General features: G+C 36.6%; 1 protein-coding gene across 27 annotated transcripts in view; it reads left to right on the top strand.

Annotated features, from left to right (window-relative positions):
- Positions 1–22,335, top strand: part of LOC127871437 (breakpoint cluster region protein-like) — a 232,114-nt gene that overhangs the window by 46,610 nt on the left and 163,169 nt on the right. For 15 of the 27 annotated variants that reach the window (XM_052414362.1, XM_052414357.1, XM_052414356.1 and 12 more), the window contains 9 exons: positions 3,172–3,214; positions 5,334–5,386; positions 8,233–8,349; positions 8,717–8,853; positions 9,326–9,393; positions 10,631–10,743; positions 14,546–14,762; positions 20,034–20,138; positions 20,548–20,619. The exons of 2 other annotated variants lie outside the window; for them this stretch is intronic. In XM_052414362.1, the coding sequence (XP_052270322.1) occupies positions 3,172–3,214; positions 5,334–5,386; positions 8,233–8,349; positions 8,717–8,853; positions 9,326–9,393; positions 10,631–10,743; positions 14,546–14,762; positions 20,034–20,138; positions 20,548–20,619 (925 nt within the window). The remainder of the gene's footprint in view (positions 1–3,171; positions 3,215–5,333; positions 5,387–8,232; positions 8,350–8,716; positions 8,854–9,325; positions 9,394–10,630; positions 10,744–14,545; positions 14,763–20,033; positions 20,139–20,547; positions 20,620–22,335) is intronic. 10 more of the 27 variants (XM_052414365.1, XM_052414369.1, XM_052414366.1 and 7 more) reach the window with 8 other exon arrangements.

The following is a 22,335-nucleotide window of genomic DNA, read 5'->3' as shown; positions in this document are numbered from 1 at the left end:
TGTAGGTTGATATCTTTTCACTCGATCCGCCGTGTACGTATGCAGTGGATTTACTCCTCGAAAGTACGCGAGGTTAATACAGACTTTGCGTCGTTGCGCGAATCGATGCCGAGTGCCACGGCGATATGCGGCGTGAACACGCGATTCGGCCGCCGCATACTAATAATCTGGCCGTGGAGTAGCCGCGGATTATGTTTGTGCAACATTGGCTGTACTGTATATTGCCAATGCTGAATGTTTGACTGCTTTCTTTTAGCATACATTTTGATTCCATGTTAACATTGTTGACTGGGTTACTATTTTGTTATGGATCAAGGCTGCATCAAGTAATCATCGGTTGTAGTTAATAATGAGTACATAGTCTATATATCTATGTTCAAGACGTTATTTTATTCAAAATTGTATGTTATTATTTGTACTAATTATATGTTCCTCAGTTAACACGAATGTAACAGAATATTAGCTCATGTACCGTTTCATATCCCGTAATCAACTTTTTGTATCTCACACAATTATTTGTGTTTCTTAAAATTTTATTTAATCGCTTTTGTTTTTGGTTAAAATTTGTTAACAAAACAAAAGAACTATATATAAATAAGTGCATGTATGCATGTACCCTGATCAAGAATTAAAACATGGTATGACATTTTATGTAATTTTCCTTTGTTGAATTTCACTATTTCATTTTGCTTAATATGCTATATTTCAAGAATTTATATATGTGTACTTGTATACACATTGATTACCTTAATAAACTTCAAAACAATTGATTTATAGTTTGACATAAAAATTCCAGATTCTTGTCAACTTGCAATATGGGTTAGCTTCATCAAACAGGTCTAGTGAGTGCTATAAAACGCTGAAGTTCCTTTCTAAGCTACTGTTTCTCAAAAACAAGGTGCTCAACATGTTTATCTAATCCATTCTAGACAAAATAGGAGACTTATTTACATTATAACTTTGATTGGTTTATATACACATAAAATGGCTTTTATTATTGTCCTCCAAATGTGTCAACATGTGAAATACTCAAAACTATTAAGTTTCTCAGGATGGAGTTTAAAAAATTGTTAGCCCTACATCTAGCAAATAGATTACAATAAATGCTTAAATGTATTATTATGTTACTTTTGGGATATATTGTGCAGTTAATATGAACATTTAAATAAGCACACAATTGAAATTCAGTTTGGGCCTACTCAGTTAGCCTATGTCACTATAAGATTCATCTCTCATACAGACTGTTCAAGTGCAGTATGGGGTGTGATATCATTTTATTTCATCACAGTGGATCTGCTTTAGATTGTTTTGATTCAGCTTTCATGATTAAAAATAATCTGTTGTCACTATGCAATAAAATGGATTTTACAAACAACTACTGAAATACATTTCTATAAAACGTCTATTTAGTGTTTCAAGTTTGTGGAAAACAAAACCTATCATCACAAATTATATTGTAAATGTTTCATTTGCTTTTGCGTGTGTAAACATTCTTTTTATGCTTAAATATTTTCTAAACCTATATGCAACATTTCAGTGGGGTTGTAGATGTTGACATACTGATAACAATAGAAGTCTTTATCTTATGTATCAAATATTAACTAATCTCAATGTTGGTGTCTGTTTGTTACTTATTGATCATATACTTCCTGGTTCATAATAGTTGTTTTAAAAAGTGAGTTTTTTTATGATTCATCTTAATTTGGTTGAATGTTCACGTAATATTATGTGTTTTCTGATGAAATTACTAGATTATGAGTTATCCTGGTTCTGGGTAAATGGGGCTTAATGCAAGTGCACGAAGGGTCATGCAAAATGAACAGACTAATCGGAGACTACATTGTAAGCCCATTCATTAAGCCTAGTTTTCCCAGAACTCATTGTTATTTGAAGAATGATGTACTACTTGTTGTATTCTAATTAATTGTTTATTTTGCAATTCTTTAACATACATTATATATATTCAAACATCAGTGTTTTTTTCCTACATCCCATTCCCAAATGTTGCCTAAAATTCCACCCCACCCCCCATTAAAAAGATATATAAACATTTATTTAATCTTTTATCCAGCCCTATAAGTTACACCTTAGTGTATATAATATTCAAAATACATGTATTTTATGATTTCACTAAAGCTCTAGTAATTTGTGATCAATGACATAATGACTTTGGTTTTGTCCTGCTGCTGTGTCCAATATTTTGGTTACACTACATGGCCGTGCCTCGTGTCTGTTTCAGTATAGGTCATCGGCACTTATTGCCTATTATAAGCTGAAACATACATTGCATTTCTATTGCAAGGAAATTATTGTCAACAATGGGCTACAAGTTGCTACTTAAAGCTACCAATCTGTGCCAATATATTCAAGTAGAATAACCTACATGTATGTTTCATGTACATTAATACACGTAAGGAAATACTTAAATAAACACCAACATCTTATATTTTGTTCAAGGAAGTGAATCTTCTAGAACTGTTTAAACTGAATGACAGTAGTAGTTTTCTTTAATTGTTTAGTATGTTTGCATCATGCATTTGCATAAGTAGGGCCCATAGTGTAGAGTACACAAGAGATGAATTTGTATGATAAACCTTTGTTATGCATTTCGTTTTCATTTGAACCACAGAGCTACCATGCATAATTGCATTGAAAGTAGTTGCTACATTTACTATATGTTTGTTAATCACATACTAGAGCATACATAAACAATGATCATTACATTTAGTTATTGTATAACATTTAGTTATTGTATGCTTTTATTTTTTTACTTTAAAACTTCATGCCACTAAATAGCCTTTTTTCCAAAGCCATTTCTCTGTCATGTCAGTATTTAAACATGCTGTACACAAATAATCAGAACACTGACATAACCAGTTGGACCAGGGGCTTTCTGTGGCAAGAATTGAAGTCTTATATAGGCTTTGTACAGTGATATTTAACCCTTTCAGTGCTGGAACCAAATTTTGAAGGCCTTTGCAAACAGTTTGGATCCTGATGAGACGCCGCAGAACGTGGCGTCTCATCAGGATCCAAACTGTTTGCTATTCTGATAGTATTCTTTGAAAAAAATTGAAGAAAATGCTAATTTTAGAAATTCAGCAGACAACATTTTAGCAGACAACAAATATCCCAGCATGCAAAGGGTTAAACATATGCCTTGTATTTCAGGAACAAATGGAAAACTTCAAAGGGGAAAGTCTAAAATTAGAAGGTAAGTACATTATTATTACATGGTAACATCAAAGCCTCCATAGTCTTATAATTAATTAAGTAGCATCACTATATGGAAGTCCAAAACATTTGAAAAAACTACTTTATTTTGATCCTATTACCTTTAGTAAATGTCCCTGACCCTTTTCTGTTTGTATATGGGTATATTTTATTGCTGAATATCTGTGTGAGTTGGAAAGACGCTCAGAGATAACAATTGTGGTCAAACATTGCTTTACATAGTGCCTAAATGTTATTGTTTCAAAACCTTGTACATTGATTATGAACATTGACCTTCAAGAGATCTTAATTAATATTGAAGGATGAAACAAGTATTGACATGTAGTTATGGTCAGGAAGACCCACTTGTGTTGCTGTCTTGACAAAGTAGATACAGGGATATTGTTTAATGATCCACTTAATATCTTCTCAAGGAAGTGTTTTTATGCCCCCCTTCGAAGAAGAGAGGGTATATTGCTTGCACATGTCGGTCTGTCTGTCGGTCCGTCCACCAGGTGGTTTCCGGATGATAACTCAAGAACGCTTGGGCCTAGGATCATGAAACTTCTTAGGTACATAGATCATGACTCGCAGATGACCCCTATTGATTTTGAGGTCACTAGGTCAAAGGTCAAGGTCACAGTGACCCAAAATAGTAAAATGGTTTCTGGATGATAACTCAAGAACGCTTAGGCCTAGGATCATGAAACTTGATAGGTAGATTGATCATGACTCACAGATGACCCCTATTGATTTTCAGGGCACTAGGTCAAAGGTCAAGGTCACGATGACCCAAAATAGTAAAATGGTTTCCGGATGATAACTCAAGAATGCTTAGGCCTAGGATCATGAAACTTAATAGGTAGATTAATCATGACTCACAGATGACCCCTTTTGATTTTCAGGTCACTAGGTCAAAGGTCAAGGTCACAGTGACCTGAAATAGTAAAATGGTTTCCGGATGATAACTGAAGAACGCTTATGCCTAGGATCATGAAACTTCGTAGGTAGATTGATAATGACTGGCAGATGACCCCTATGATTTTCAGGTTATATATCAAAGGTCAAGGTCACGGTGACCTGAAATAGTAAATGGTTTCCGGATGATAACTCAAGAACGCTAATGGTTATGATCATGAAACTTCATGGGTACATTGATCATGACTTGCAGATGACCCCTATTGATTTTGAGGTCAAAGGTCTAGGTCATGGTGACCCGGAATAGTAAAATGGTTTCCGGTTGATAACTCAAGAACGCCTATGCCTAGGATCATGAAACTTCATAGGTACATTGATCATGACTCGCAGATGACCCCTATCGATTTTGAGGTCACTAGGTCAAAGGTCAAGTTCACAGTGACCCGAAATAGTAAAATGGTTTCCGGATGATAACTGAAGAACGCTTATTCCTAGGATCATGAAACTTGATAGGTAGATTGATCATGACTCGCAGATGACCCCTATTGATTTTCAGGTCACTAGGTCAAAGGTCAAGGTCATGGTGACCTGAAATAGTAAAATGGTTTCTGGATGATAACTCAAGAATGCTTATGGCTAGGATCATGAAACTTCATAGGTACATTGATCATGACTGGCAGATGACCCCTATTGATTTTAAGGTCACTAGGTCAAAGGTCAAGGTCACAGTGACAAAAAACATATTCACACAATGGCTGTCACTACAACGGAGAGCCCATATGGGGGGCATGCATGTTTTACAAACAGCCCTTGTTTGATCTACACACACAGTAAATAGTATGAATGTATATAAGCTGTGCTTTTTAAAACAGGGCCTAATGCATTTGCTTAAAGGGTTGTCCTAGATGAGCCCATGAAGTGTGCACATGCTAATCATGGGAGACACTTTCTGCTTTAATATCATTTTCATTTTTAAGATTTCATTTTAATGAAAATTGTTATCGAAGCGGAAGGTGATATACCTGATTAGCCGGCAGAGGCTAAGTTTGCTCCACACTCTTAAGAACATGCATTAAGCCCAATATACCCTGAAACATTTAAGAACATGCATTAATTGTTACTTGAACATCACTAATTGGAATATCATTATAGATTTTAATTGCTTTGAATGGTTTTCATTGTTATTTTATTTGAATTTTCAGATGTTTTATTGAAGCCTGTACAAAGAATACAGACAAACCATCTTGTTCTTTATGTAGGTACAACTTCCTAGCTTTTGATATTTTCAGCTTCTATTGTCAAACTGTTCTGCTGCATTATATAAGTTTTAGGAAGTTTTATTGCCCCTGCATTTCATTTTAAGATGAAATGGTGGTGGAACCAATTTTTTGCAACAATTTTCAACCAAATACTGATGGGTTTGGGGGGGGGGGTATAATTAATAATTTCTTAATAATTTTTAGCTCGGCTGTTTTCGGAGAGGTATTGTCGTAGCCAGCTCGTTGTCCGCCGTCTGCGTCGTGTTAAAACCTTTACATTTGCTCTTAAATCCACCTACAACTTTGAAACTTCATATGTAGATGCACCTTGATGAGTTCTACACACCACACCCAATTTGGGGTCACTAGGTCAAAGGTCAAGGTCACTGTGACCTCAAAAAAAATAAATTCTCACAAGCTTTAATTTATTAAAAAAATGCACCTGCAGCCGAGCGTTGGCACCCGTTATGCGGTGCTCTTGTTAAATTTATTTTTAGGTACATACATGTTAAGATATAATTAAAATCTAATAGGCATAGACAAAAGCATTTCCTGGTCTGAAACACATTCAACGTGGTTAAAGCTGTTTAATAATTGAAGTGGACATAACCAGAACCATTTGTATAAATATCAATAGACCACAAATATTTTCTGTTGTAACAATGATGTTATTGGGTATACACATTATTTGGGGCTATCAGACTCACTATTGATTTTGTGTGGTCAACATTTAATAATTAATGGATGAAGAAATGTTCTTGCAAAATGAATTTGTAAAGATGAATCTTGTTCGACTTAATTTGTAGTAAATTTCACCAGTATATGAGTAATGATTATCAAGATTGTATGCCTTTTGCATGACAAATTGCCTTTTCTGGAATAAGAGCATTGTCTGCCTCAATAAGAGCATTGTCTGCCTCAATAAGAGCATTGTCTGCCTCAATAAGAGCATTGTCTGCCTCAATAAGAGCATTGTCTGCCTCAATAAGAGCATTGTCTGCCTCAATAAGAGCATTGTCTGCCTCAATAAGAGCATTGTCTGCCTCAATAAGAGCATCGTCTGCCTCAATAAGAGCATCGTCTGCCTCAATAAGAGCATCATCTGCCTCAATAAGAGCATTGTCTGCCTCAATAAGAGCATTGTCTGCCTCAATAAGAGCATTGTCTGCCTCAATAAGAGCATTGTCTGCCTCAATAAGAGCATTGTCTGCCCCAATAAGAGCATTGTCTGCCCCAATAAGAGCATTGTCTGCCTCAATAAGAGCATTGTCTGCCTCAATAAGAGCATTGTCTGCCTCAATAAGAGCATTGTCTGCCTCAATAAGAGCATTGTCTGCCTCAATAAGAGCATTGTCTGCCTCAATAAGAGCATTGTCTGCCTCAATAAGAGCATTGTCTGCCTCAACTTGATTTTTGCTAAGAAGAAACTTCCTGTAAACCAAAAATGCCATGAAAGCATAAAGCTTTGCCCCTGATTAGCTTGTTCGGACTGTACAGGCTGAGTCGTGTTCTGAGAAAACAGGGCATCATGCATGTGCGTTAAGTGTCATCCCAGATTAGCCTGTGCAGTCCGCCCAGGCTAATCAGGGACAACACTTTCCACTTTTATGACATTTTTCGTTTAAATGAAGTCTCTTCTTAGCAAAAATCCAATTAAGGCAGAAAGTGTCGTCCTTGATTAGCCTGTGCGGACTGCACTGGCTAATCTGGGCCGACACTTTAAGCACATGCATTATGCCCAGTTTTCTCAGAATGCGACGCCACTTGACCCACATGCTGTAAGCCCCTTTATTAGCCCACCTGAGCACAACGTGCTCATGGTGAGCTTTTGTGATAGCCTTTTGTCCGTTGTCTGTTGTGCGTTGTGCCACGTCAACATCTGCCTTGTTAACTCTCTAGAGGGCACATTTATTGTCCAATCTTCATGAAATTTTGTCAGAAGATTGGTCTCAATGATATCTTGGATGAGATCGAAAATGGAAACGTTTGCTTGAAAAACATGGCTGCCAAGGGGCGGGGCATTTTTCCTTAAATGGCTATATATGGCTATAGTAAAATCTTGTTAACACTCTAGAGGCCACATTTAGTGTCTGATCTTCATGAAACTTGGTAAGAAGATTCATCCCAGTAATAGCTTGGACGAGTTCAAAAATGATGCCGGTTGGTTGAAAAACATGGCCACCACGGGGCGGATCATTTTTCCTTATATGGCTATAGTAAAACCTTGTTAACACTCTAGAGGTCACATTTATTTTCCGATCATCATAAAACCTGGTCAGAAGATTTGTCCCAATGATATCTTGGATGAGTTCGAAAATGGTTTTGGTTGCTTTTAAAAACATGGCCACCAGGGGGCGGGGCATTTTTCCTTAAATGGCTATATATGGCTATTGTAAAACCTTGTTAACACTCTAGAGGCCACATTTATTGTCCAGTCTTCATGAAATTTGGTCAGAAGATTGGTCTCAATGATATCTTGGATTAGTTTGAAAATAATTATGTTTGCTTGAAAAACATGGCTTCCAAGGGGCGGGGCAATTTTCCTTATATGGCTATAGTAAAATCTTGTTTACACTCTAGTGGCCACATTTACTGTCCGATCTTCATGAAACTTGGTCAGAAGATTCATCCCGATAATATCTTGGAAAAGTTCAAAAATGATGCTGGTTGGTTGAAAAATATGGCTATAGTAAAACCTTGTGAACACTCTAGAGGCCACATTAAATTTCCGATCTTCATGAAACTTGGTCAGAAGATTTGTCCCAATAATATCTTGTTATCTTAGGTGAGCGACTTTGGGCCTTTCAGGACCTCATGTTCTAGAGTGTGAGTTGTGTTCCAGGACCTGATAAAGCACACTCCTGAGTCTCATCCTGACTATCTGGTCCTGCAAAAAGCCTTGAAACTGAGTGAGGAGAATCTCCGTGTGTACAACTCTGCCTTTCATGGACTCAGCACGGTTAGTGAGCCTGTTGTGAGGGGAAAGGTGTTTAGGTAGTAATGGATTGGGAAGACACTTTCATTTAGTGTCTTAGTGTCTTAAGTATGTACAATATGATGGGATCTAGTGAGTATTGTTTGGGACTAAAATCCATTGCAGTAGATTCGCAAATATTTTCTAAGTAGAACTATGCATATCTGAAAGGTGTCAGGAAACAGCAAGTTAAAGGATTGGGAGAACTACCAGTAGTAATTGCATAATGATGGCAAATTGTGTATTAAGCATTTGTCTTAATTTAGGTTTTCTAGTTTATACATGTACATTGATTTTACAAATCTTGATTCAAGCAAAATGTCATGTATGTTTGTTATTGTGGTTGTTGCAGTCCCAGGAAGGGAGACAACTGGTGAAGAGTGGGTTCATGGTGGAGGTCTCGAAGGACAAGAAGGGCACAAGACACCTCCGCTACGTGTTCCTCTTCACTGACATCCTCATCTGCACAAAACACAAGGGAGGAGCCAAGTATGCTAATAATTCCTTTCCTTGCTTTATCACTAGATAATTAGCTCTGATTCCTGAAAGCATTATTGTTTTCATAGTTTTAACTGAAATAGACTTTGTTGTGCACGAAGCATTAGTGTTTGGAAGCAAGGTTAAAAAATTGTCACTGCATTCCTGTATTTTTTCTTGCATCTAATCTAAAAGCATTTGGAGACTAAACTGACTTTAACTCATGGACCTCGAGTAATCAATGTGACTTGACTGATGTAGAAACATATTCCTAATTGGAGCATAATTATGTACTTAAAATTTGCAAGAATTGTTGATATTGTTTAAAACTTTTACAGACAACTCATTCGCATTCTGCATACATTTATCATAAGATTTGTATACAAGTGCTTCCTGCCTGAGAATGTTGAATTACTCATTATTTCACCATAAAATGTGTGCAATTGTGTTTTAAAATAATATGTTTTCTCTTTTCTATTTACAGAATGAGAGATGTGTCCTTTAAATTCGTTTGGAGCCTTCCCTTGCATTCACTTCAAATGCACATCAGAGGTAAAGTTTGCACTAGGCACTTATGTAAAAAAAATACTAAAAGCTTGTCTTTTTATCATTTATAGACTGGCGGTATAAAATGGTCGCATATTGCATGAGACTGCTTGAGATGTCAGCTGTGATTATTGGAGATAAACATGCAAGTGTTAAAACAAACAAACACTGAGAAAAAAAACAAATATATCTCACGCATGCGTTTCCTGTTCATAGTGAAACTACAACAAATTTTCTTATGTATAAGCGTTTGTCAGTTAATATGCACCGAGGGCTGATATGCCTTTGTGGCTTACAATGGACCATATGTTTGTATGCTGCTTTAACCAGATGAAATAACTCTTGTTCCAATTAGCATGGAGATTATCATTTTGATTCAAACTTCATGCAACACATATACAGTCCAACTTAACTAAGCGGTCACGTGAGAACAGTGTTCACCTGCCTACTGCGGTCAGTCTAGATTGCCCTAATGAAAATCATTCTATATTTCACCTTATAACTGTCACCTGTCTACAACTGGTTAACAGCCAGTTGTCAGTGTGATGTTAGCGTGCAAATAAATTCTATTAGCTATTGGCGTCTGTTTCTTTGAATGAGAATGATACTGTTATGCCGTACTTTTGGTTTATAACTGTGAATCCGCTATACTTTTTCGGACATGACATCAATGACACCTCACTGTGACGGTGACCTGATACTTAAAAAAGAAATGAAAATTATAGGAACTGTTGGATTTATATCAACAAGATGCCTGAGTAAACAATAATATTAGCACTGATAAACTCATATGTTTAATGATAGGTTTGAATTAAAGTCAATTTATATAATTTTCATTTGTATTATTTTATAGAAATAATTGTGTTAGAATGCATAGTTATCCCCAATGAGCCTTTGTTTATGTTACACTATGTGCAAATTACTGGGTGGGTTAACAAACTAACAATACTATCAACCGACCAACCATCTAACAAGTGGTCATCTGAGAACCATGGTCACATGTCTGCAAGGTCACTTTGGTTGTTTCCTTTGACTGACCGCTGTTCTCAGGTTGGACTGTACACATTCACATATTAAGGTATGTGTTAATGTTTGAAAACTATGTGTTTTTTTTCCCAATAATTCCTAGAGGGAAGCTAGTGCCTTTGTGATGCTGAAGTATCAAATTGTTAGCACCTATTCCCAGAGGTGGGTTAGTTTCATTGTAATTCTAACATGTCAATATGTATGCAACTATTGCCAGAGGGCAGCGTGAAGTATGAGCTGAAGGAAAGCCTGGAGGAGCTGAAGTTTAAGATAGGCAACCTGAAGGTGGAGCTGAGAGAGGAGATGTTGAGGGCAGATATCAACAAAGAGGTGAGTATCCTTAAAGCAGATGTGCAGGAAACTGCTGCTCTCTAGGTTGCCACTCTGCACATAAGGACTGTCTGTTCTCATTATTCTTGGGGCATTTTAAGTCCCCCAAAAGTGTTTTAACATATTTAAAGTAGTAAAAAAGTATTTACTGTTTAAACTTGAAGACTGCATAACATATGAACATAAAATGAGGTACTGTAAATGTATAGAAATTCGTCGGTACGAAATTTCGTGGTTTAATAAAACACAACTAATTCATTGACACGTAATTTTCGTGGATTTCAAATTTTTGGGGAAGACTGACCGTCATGATAATTAAACTTTTATTAAAACAACCAGAGTAATAACGAAGCATAATCTGCTAATCTGTGTTGACAGCAAGACTTGAGGTTAATGTGCACTGAAGCATGAAAGTGTTGCCGATAATTGTCAATAAGAGCGATAAAGCGGCGCACTTGTGGGTCCCTGCTCGCTAATTGCCATAAATGTTGGTTTGACATTATTTGCTATTCTCAGCGCAATCGGTCCCCTATTAGTAAAAATTGAGTAATAAGATCCCCCAAATACACGTGTGAAAACCGTTATGTCTCTTTTAACGTTGATTTGCACTAATTGACATATGTGATAAATCTGCAAACTGTTAATTTGACGACGTCTCGTAAAAGAGAACAATCGTTGATATGCAGTTTAAATACCGTTCTTGCTTTAAAAAGTATTATTACACAAACACCTATCAAGAAAACAACAAATTGTATAAACAAGCATTTCTCGATCAAACAATGTCTTTTAAAAATGGTTGAAAACGGGAACAGTTGAAAAGAAAATGTCGGAAATGACATTCGGAAATGATGGATTTCGGATTAAAAATGTATAAATAATCGTTGGTACTTGAATTCGTGGTTCAGGGGACCAACGAAATCCACGAAAATTCATCCCACACGAAATTTAATGGTTTTACAGTATATAATGTGGATTAACACTTTGTCTGACTGCCCCTTCCTTTGTTTGTCTGTTTATCTTTTTGTTCATCGGTTTCCCAAAACTTAAATGATATAATGAGAAACCAATATATAATGATGGAACCAAGACTGATTTCAGATAATGCACAATCTTTAAAGAATTATTGTCTCTTTTCTCAGGAGTATTAAGCAAGGTAATGTCACAATAAGTGGGAAGTCGTTTCCGATCAATAAATTGTGAACAGAGGCACAGATTGGCTTGATATTTTACATGTGCATTGGCGTTGGACAGTAGATGGCCCCTATTGAAATTTGGGTCAGTATAAGGTCAAAGGTCAAGTTCACTGTCACACAAAGTGTGAAATCCTTTTTGATCAATACCTCGTCAACTGATTCACCGATTAGCTTGATACTCTCATGTATATTGGTCTTGGACAGTTGATGACCCCTATTGAAATTGGGGTCACAAGGTCAAATCTCAAGGTCATTGTCACAATAAGTGTGAAAAATGTTTTTGATAAATAACTTGCCTTCAAATTGACTGAATGGCTTGATACATCACATGTGCATAGTCTTTGGACGTTTGACGACCCCTAGTTATAATACTTTAATATTCTCAACCCATTTGCTATAAACGATAGTGTAACTGAAGTGCATAATTCTGTGTCAAGTAGAATCTTATTTAAGTCACATTCATATGATATAATTACCTCGTATGGTCAGTTTTGTTGCAAAATATCCTGTGACAAGGCCCTGTTTAGGGGGGCATTCGTCTCCAAGTATGGAGCTTTTGTTACTCATAATTTCACAAACCCTTTTATAATATGTATGTATATATACAGTGTTTGTATTATTTCATGGGACTTATTTAAGAATTCTATGCATTCACAGTTGTATTTGTTTCAGGTTACAAAACATGTTATAAAATGTAACATGGAAAGTAGGATTTGCCTTTAGGTTAGGCCAGTTTAGTTTTTAGCTCACCTGAGCACAACATGCTCATGGTGAGCTTTTGTGATCGCCTTTTGTCCGTTGGGCGTCGTCCGTTGCAACATTTTGCCTTGTGAACACTCTGGAGGCCACATTTATTGTCTGATCTTCATGAAATTTGGTCAGAACATTTGTGCCATTGATACCTCGACTGAGTTCGAAACTGGGTCATGCTGGGTAAAAAACTAGGTCACTAGGTCAAAAAAAAGAAAAGCCTTGTGAACACTGTAGAAGTCACATTTGATGCCCAATCTTCATGCAACTTTGTCAAAATGTTTGTCTAAATGATATGTTGGTTGAGTTCATAAATAGCTCCGGTCCGTTGAAAAACATGGCCGCCAGGGGACGGGGCAGTATTCCTTATATGGCTATAGAGAAACCTTGTGAATACTCTAGAAGTCACAATTTTTGCTCAATCATCATGAAACTTGTACAAAACATTGGTTTTATTGATATCTCGGACGAGTTCGAAAACGGTCCAGATCGGTGAAAAAACATGGCCGCCAGGGGGCGGGGCAGTTTTCCTTATATGGCTATAGTAAAACCTTGTTAACACTCTAGAGGCCACATTTATTGTCCAATCTTCATGCAATTTGGTCAGAAGATTGGTCTGTATGATATCTTGGATGAGTTTGAAAACGATTACGTTTGCTTGAAAAACATGGCTGCCAAGGGGCGGGTCATTTTCCTTATATGGCTATTTATGGCTATAGTAAAACCCTGTGAACACTCTAGAGACCACATTTATTGTCCAATCTTCTGATATTTGGTCAGAAGATTGGTTTCAATGATATCTTGGATGAGTTCGATAATTGTTACATTTGCTCAAAAACATGGCTGCCAAGGGGCGGGGCATTTTTCCTTATATGGCTATATTTGGCTATAGTAAAATCTTGTTAACACTCTAGAGGCCACATTTAGTGTCAGATCTTCCTGAAACTTGGTAAGAAGATTCATCCCAGTAATAGCTTGGACAAGTTAAAAAATGATGCCGGTTGGTTGAAAAACATGGCCACTACGGGGCGGGGCATTTTTCCTTATATGGCTATAGTAAAACCTTGTTAACACTCTAGAAGACACATTTATTTTCCGATCTTCATGAACCTTGGTCAGAAGATTTGTCCCAATGATATCTTGGATGAGTTTGAAAATGGTTTCGTTTGCTTAAAAAACATGGCCACCAGGGGCGGGGCATTTTTCCTAATATGGCTATATATCATGCTTTTGTAAAACCTTGTGAACACTCTAGAGGCCACATTTATTGTCCGATCATCATGAAACTTAATCAGATGATTTGTCCCAATAATATCTTGGATGAGTTCGAAAATGGTTCCGGTTGGTGGAAAAACATGGCCGCCAAGGGGGCGTGGCATTTTTCCTTTTATAGCTATTATATATATATATATATATATATATATATATATATATATATATATATATATATATAGTTGAACCTTGTTAACACTCTAGAAGTCGTATTTATTGTACGATCATCATGAAACTTTGTCAGAAGATTTGTCCCAATGATATATAAGTTCGAAAATGGTTCCAGTTGCTTGAAAAACATGGCCACCAGTGGGCGGGGCATTTTTTCTTATATGGAATTATGAATCTTCATTAAACTTTGTCAGTATATTTGTTTAAATGATAACTTGGATGTGTATGAAAATGTTTCTGGTCTGTTGAAAAACGTGGCTGCCAGGGTGTTCATTAGTCATGAAAGTTGGTAAGAACATTTTGTTCTAATGACATCTTGGACTGCACAGAACAGGTCAGTTCCTTTGAATCTCAGGTGAGCGACTTTGGGCCTTTCAGGCCCTCTTGTTACTAATGTCAATACTTTTTTTCCACAGAAGCACTTTTCTCTGACCCAGAAGAAAGCGGTAAGGAATGTGGAGAAGCTGAAGAAGAAGATTCAGGAGCAGGAGGCGAGCTTGGTGGAGGGGTTACCACGGTTACCATTGAACCTCACTGTGGAAAGGTTTGCGCCCCGCACCTTCCTCTTTCCCACGGACTACGAGCGAGAGGAGTGGAGGGAGGCCATTGAGTCTCAGCGCGTCAAATGTCAACGTAAGAGCTGTATTGGATTTTCAGTAACTGAACCCATTATGCCCATGGAGAGGGAGATATTTTGGAGTTTTTCTGAAATTTTGTCATTTTTAGCCCATCTATTTTTTGAAAAAAAATTATGAGCTATTGTCATCACCTTGGCGTCGGCGTTGGCGTCCGGTTAAGTTTTGCGTTTAGGTCCACTTTTCTCAGAAAGTATCAATGCTATTGCATTCAAACTTGGTACACTTACTTTCTATCATGAGGGGACTGGGCAGGCAAAGTTAGATAACTCTAGCATGCATTTTGACAGAATTATGTGCCCTTTTTAACCAGGTTTTTAACCAGGTTTTCCGAAGGAAAAAACTGGTTATTAGATTGGCGAATGCGGGCGGGCTGGCTGGCTGGCTGGCTGGCGGGCTGGCGGAATAAGCTTGTCCGGGCCAAAACTATGTCGTTCATTGTCAGATTTTAAAATCATTTGGCACATTTGTTCACCATCATTGGACGGTGTGTCGCGCGAAATAATTACGTCGATATCTCCAAGGTCAAGGTCACACTTTGAGTTCAAAGGTCAAAAATGGCCATAAATGAGCTTGTCCGAGCCATAACTATGTCGTTCATCGTCAGATTTTAAAATCATTTGGCACATTTGTTCACCATCATTGGACGGTGTGTTGCGCGAAATAATTACGTCGATATCTCCAAGGTCAAGGTCACACTTTGAGTTCAAAGGTCAAAAATGGCCATAAATGAGCTTGTCCTGGCCATAACTATGTCATTCATTGTGAGATTTTAAAATCATTTGGCACATTTGTTCACCATCATGGGACGGTGTGTCCCACGAAAGAATCACGTCAATATCTCCAATGTCAAGGTCGCCACGACTAAAAATAGATTAAAAAAAAAAAAAAAAAACTTACAAAGGAGGTTAATTTTTTTTGGTCATTTCAAAAGTTCAGTTTGAGTTTTCTCCCTTTATCAGATTTTTTTTTCACAATGAAAACCTGGTTTTGTGACAATTTTGTCCCTTGTTATTCTTAGAAAATTGAAAATTTTGGTTAAGTTTTGTGTTTAGGTTCATTTTATTCCTTAAGTATCAAAGCTATTGCTTTCATACTTGCAACACTTACTAACTATCATATAGGGACTGTGCAGGCAAAGTTATGTAACTCTGACTGGCATTTTGACAGAATTATGTGCCCTTTTTATACTTAGAAAATTGAAAATTTGGTTAAGTTTTGTGTTTAGGTCCACTTTATTCCTACAGTATCAACGCTATTGCTTTCATACTTGCAACACTTATTAACTATGATAAGGGGACTGTGCAGGCAAAGTTATGTAACTCTGACTGGCATTTGGATGGAATTATGGGCCCTTTATACTTAAAAAATTTAAAATTTGGTTAAGTTTTGTGTTTTGGTCCACTTTACCCCTAAAGTATCATAGATATTGCTTTCATATTTGGAACACTCGCAAACTATCATAAGGGTACAGTAAAAGGACAAGTTGCATAACTCTGGTTGTCATTTTTACGGAATTATTGCCCTTTTTTGGCTTAGTAACTTATATATGAATATATGGTTAAATTTTGTGTTTCGATCCACTTTACTTCTAAAGTATCAAGGCTATTGCTTTCAAACTTCAAATACTTTCATGCTATCATGAGGTTACTGTACCTGGCAAGTAGAATTTTACCTTGACCTTTGAATGACTCTCAAGGTCAAATTATTAAATGTTGCTAAAATTGCCATAAATTCTTTATTTATGATTAGATTTGATTGATACTTTAACAAAACTACTCTTACCTGACATACGACAATAGACTCCACCCAAACCATCCCCAGTGCCCTCCCCCCCACCCCCCCAACCCCCGAATCCTCCCCCCCCCTAACCCCCTAATTTTTTTTTTTAAAGATCATCTCACAAATGACCACCCCACCCTCACACTTTACCCCCCCCCCCCCCCCCCGCACCCCACCCCACCCAACAATTTTATTTTTTTGAAACGGTTAAAAGACACAAATATTTATTTTTATTATTTTATTTTTGAAATACCGTCTAACCATCGCACCCAAGAATCCCCTACCCCCACCCACCCCCCCCCCACACCCCGAATTTTTTTTTATGCATTTTTTCCGCATTTTTGGAAGATAATGTAATAAATGTCCACACCCCCACACCATACAACCCTCTTCACTCCACCCCTCCCTCCTTTGTGATTGAAATTGAGAGTCCCTTCACCTTTAAAAAGAAAATAGATGAGCGGTCTGCACCCGCAAGGCGGTGCTCTTATTTTTTTCTGCATTTAATGTTAAAAGATTGTGAAGCAAACTATTTTCACATTTCTTGAGTGATTGAGTTAGAGCTTCAAAATAGTCATCAAGTGAAAGATTTAGGCACAAGTTCACCTTGATTGATCTCGATGTTCCTTGCCCATTAAAAGGGATTACTGTGAAATCATTTATTTTCGTCAGCATGAAATTTCGTCATTTTTATAAAAATGACATTTTCGTCAGCACTTAAATTCGCCAATTCCTGACTTTGAAAAAAAAATGCTTCAGCCAATATCCGATTTGTTTGTCCGAAATATATCGCGGTTGCAAAAAATCGTAGTGGGGAAAGAAGGAGGACACTTGAGAGTCACTTGCAGGAGGTGGGGCCTGTTTGTCACATGTCAATATACTAGTCTTTTTTTATCAGGTGATCAGTAATTTGCCCCCATTAGTGTATCATTACTATGATTAGCGGATTAGCCATTTGCTATTGGTCCTATTGATTTATTATCATGGCCACATTAGTAACAATCTTACCTTTATCGGCGCAAATTAGACAAGGTGCGAAGATTATTGGTTAAAATTAGTGTTAGCAAACTGTTTGGCCAGTTTTCAATAAAGTTTCAAGAGTTTTGCATTATAAATATTTGATCACTTTAAGTACAATAATTTTCGGAAGTGTAAAATTAACAGTGCATTATGGGACAGCGGTTTCATAGGGCAAAGTTCAGATTTAATTGTTACAACCAATGGACGAGTGAGTTTAAATTAGATTGAATGCAATATGATACAAAGCAATGTTTTATTGCGTCATGCTCAGTCATTCGAAACACGTGCTTTCCGGGGATTCCCTGGAAATGGCGCAAAAATAAAAGTGAATTTTTGAAAACAATTTCCCTACGTTTGGATGAAACTAATCGTCATGATTTCTAATTTCTCTTTACTTGTTACGTTTTCAATTGCTACAAGTAACAATTGTTTGAAACATGTATCGTAAAACTTGTAAAAGATATCAATGATTAAAAAAGCTATTTTTACACCTGTATTTTAGTTAAATGCAAACAACCAAACACAAATCAAAATGTTCTGTATTTATTTGTAATCAATGCGGAGAATGTATACTGTAAGTATATACATCACCATCTTTTAATTGTGTTTATTGTCTTTGATCCGGATCTAATTCGGTGCATGGAGGCTGTAACAACACTGAAAAACACAATACACACAATGGGTAATAAAGTTTTTTACAATTAGCGCTTATCATTACAATTCTACCTAAACGAAGTCAACGCAGTTGATACAGCTGTACTGCTTTCGCGTTTTAGAGCAATGTCACATGTCAGTTAAGTACACTGTGTAATCTACACCCTTTTGTGTCAAAACCGGATTTATCTTGACGTAACAGACGGAGTATGTATGCGTGGATAACGTTGGATTTTAGTGCCTCATGCCTTTGGTAATTCAGTCTTAATTTGTTCATATATGGGACATAATTGTTCATTAGGATCTTGAATTCGTCAATCGGTCGACTGACGAAATATACGAAAATTAATGCCTGACGATATATAATGGTTTCACAGTATATTAATTTTGGTTTTGAATGGGAAAAAAATCAATTGTTGCATAATGTGTTAGTTGACGTTTGTGATGCCACTTTTTTTTCAGTTCAAAGTTACCATGTATATTTTTAACCAGGTTTTCCGAAGGAAAACTCTGGTTATTAGATTGGCGAATGTCGGCGGGCTGGCGGGCGGGCGGAACAAGCTTGTCCGGGCCATAACTTTGTCGTTCATTGTGAGATTTTGAAATCATTTGGCACATTTGTTCACCATCATTGGACGGTGTGGCGCGCAAAAGAATTACATCGATATCTCCAAGGTCAAGGTCACACTTTGAGTTCAAAGGTAAAAAATGGCCATAAATGAGCTTGTCCCGGCCATAACTATGTCATTCATTGTGAGATTTTGAAATCATTTGGCACATTTGTTCTCCATTGGACGGTGTGTAGCGCAAAAACATTACGTCAATATCTCCGAGGTCAAGGTCGCCACGACGTAAAATAGATTGATTTTGAAACAAGGGGTGTAACTACAGGGTTTCCAGCCAACCTGGAGATCAGGGAAAACCTGGAAAAAGACTTTCACTTTTTCCAGTCAGGGAATATTGTTTGGTCAGACTTTAAAAATGTTTAATTACTTAACAATATGTTGCAATTATTGTTACAAAACAAACATAGAATGAAAATAAATGAAAAGGCGAGGAAAGGATGCCTGTGAGGGGAGAGGGGAGGCCATTGCTATAAAGTTACATAAATATAATACATGTTATTGTCTGCAACTGCTATTTATTGTGGGTGTCTAAAACAAGAAATCGGTCGAAATTATGATTCTGGAATTTTTATTTTCCATCAGGGAAAAATCAGGGAATTTGTTCATACAAAAAGCTGGGAACCTGAACTATGAACAATCAGTAACAATGTACATTTTGAGTTGTCTCCCTTTATCAGACATTTTTTTTCCAAATTGAAATCAAGGTTGTCATGAGTAAAAATAGATTGAATTTGAAACAAGGGGGGTAACAATGCACGTTTTGAATTGTCTCCCTTTATCAGACTTTTTTTTATTAATTGAAAACCTGGTTTTGTAACAATTATGTCCATTGTTTTTATTTAACCTGAGTACAGCAAAACTCTTAAAACAGACATAAAGATTATAAGTTAATTTATGGACTTTCACTTTTTGACAAATATCTCACGGTCCAAAGTTTACATTTTGAGGGATAAAGAAGTCACAAATGCAAAGAAAGAATGATTTGATGCCAGACATTTATGCTTTGGGCTGATGGTCATTTGAGAACCAAGTATGATCAACAAGTATTATTTGTATTCTAACATGCTTTATATTGACTCTAACTTTGTATGCCACAAGTGTACAGAACTGTTTTGACTGAAGAGTCAGTGCCTTTATTGTTCATATCACACCACAGTGTTTCCATGCTTGCACCTCTTCCACCACAGCGTTACCGCCAGTTCAGCTGTCCACTCATGACTGTGAGCAGCTCATTAATGCCACCAAGCTGCATACACCGGTCAATGGCATTGGCACTGTACTGCTGAAGAAAGGTATGTGGAAGGCATTAATGGTATCTTCATTACTTTTGTAAGCGTTACAAACCAGATTGAATTGTCACTTTTTGTTGGCCCTGAATAGAATGTTTATACTGCTTTAAGTCCTTTTTTACAATCTAAAAAACAAGGTTCTCTTATCACAATGACTGATGTAAATTTGATTATGTTGTTTTATTATTTGTGATTTGATAATACAGAAACACATTTTGAAAAAAGTGCTAAAATGAGACTTCAAATGTTGGGAGCCATCATTCTTATTTTGATCAATGATCAGTAACAAATACTTCAGCCAATACTTCTCAACAAGTTTTTTAACAAATCTATATGATCCCTTGAGTATATCTAATTATGTGCTTGATGCATGATTTGTCTTTTTTAGTGCTCTTTTATTATAACATTGCAGATGAGGAAATGTTGACTGGTAGTCTCAATGTAACTATTCACAAAATGCAGGGCTTGACAAGAGACAAATGTGGTGAGTCTATTTACATACAAACTGTTGTTTCCCATACTTGTCTGTATTAACTTTTAAACAAGAACTAGTTTAAGTTAGAGCATACAGTCAATCTTGTGGATGCGACCTTTTGAATTAAGAGACCTTCGTATAATGCGATCACTATGAATTCCCCTGAGCATTTTCACTCTATTTTGATATTGTTTTTTAGCGACTGTTGTCTTACGTGACCAGAGACGGCTGATTTTTTTGTATTTCGATGTCCAAATATTTGATTTAGCGACCACATACATGTAGGGGTAAAATTTGATAATCTTTTTATCTTTAATGGATAAACTTGATCGCCGATTTATCAAAGGAAAGCGGCTTCATGTCAAGAACCCATAAAACAATACTTTCTCGCCAATATAAATTTGGCTTTTGTTTTTCTTGCTAAAGCAATTGTGTAATTGCACGTGCATAGCTCTGACTTTTAAATCTTTTACTGAGAACGAAGCTGGAGTAAATGGTTAAGTGCTCTTCCAGATGCGCTGATATTGACCACGTGATTCATCAGTCCCAATTATTTGCAATTATTTGCAAACATAATTACTTGGCATAATCTTTGAAACAATTAAAAAAATTGTCTTGGTTTTCTGCGAAAGTAGTTCCAATATATCAACCCCTGTATACACATTTTCAAAATAAGGTTTAACTGCACTAATATCTGGATTATTGTACACAATTTAAATATTAAACAAGGTACATGTAGTTGTATCATATAATAATCTATTAATTTGATACTGACCATGATTTTACTTTTTTCCAGAATGATCTTTTATTAAAGACAATTTTACTAAGAGACCACTTTTGGTTACACCCTTTTGTGGTATGTTAATAAAGGGTTGACTGTATTTGCAGTAAAAAAAAAAGGTTTCATGGAAAAAATACATGTCATGGGTTTACTAGTAATTGCTTTAAAAGTGTGAGGGTATTTTGAAAATATGATATCACTATTCCTTGTAAAGAGTTTTTGTCCAATTTTTAGCTTGTCTGTTTTCGGAGAAAATCCGAGGTATTGTCATAGCCAGCTTTTCGTGTTGTCCGCCGTAGGCGTCGTGCTAAAACCTTAACATTGGCTTTAAAATCAAAGTGAACCTACAACTTTGAAACTTCATATGTATATGCACCTTGATGAGTTCTACACGCCACACCCAGTTTTGGGTCACTTGGTCAAAGGTGAAGGTCACTGTGACCTCTTTAAAAAAAAAAAAATCTGACAAGCTTTCGCAGCCGAGCGTTGGCACCTGTTATGCAGTGCTCTTGTTGAATGTACATACATCATGGTCATAAAGACCAGTAAATTCCCTGCATTCTTGACAATTAAGAATCACATACAAGTTCTAAATGCCTGTATATTCCCATTATTATTACTCACTGCATTTTTAGCTCATTTTTAGCTATTTTTTGAAAAAAAATTATGAGCTATTGTCATCACCTTGGCGTCGGCGTTGGCGTCCGGTTAAGTTTTGCGTTTAGGTCCACTTTTCTCAGAAAGTATCAATGCTATTGCATTCAAACTTGGTACACATACTTACTATCATGAGGGGACTGGGCAAGCAAAGTAAGATAACTCTAGCGTGCATTTTGACAGAATTATGTTCCCTTTTTATACTTAGAAAATTGAAAATTTTGGTTAAGTTTTGTGTTAAGATCCATTTTATTACTTAAGTATCAAAGCTATTGCTTTCATACTTG

This window comes from Dreissena polymorpha, chromosome 3 (genome assembly GCF_020536995.1).
Source record: "Dreissena polymorpha isolate Duluth1 chromosome 3, UMN_Dpol_1.0, whole genome shotgun sequence".
Classification (NCBI taxonomy): Eukaryota; Metazoa; Mollusca; class Bivalvia; order Myida; family Dreissenidae; genus Dreissena; species Dreissena polymorpha.
Note: the sequence above shows the minus strand (reverse complement) of the source record. Positions and strands in the feature narration are given on the sequence as shown.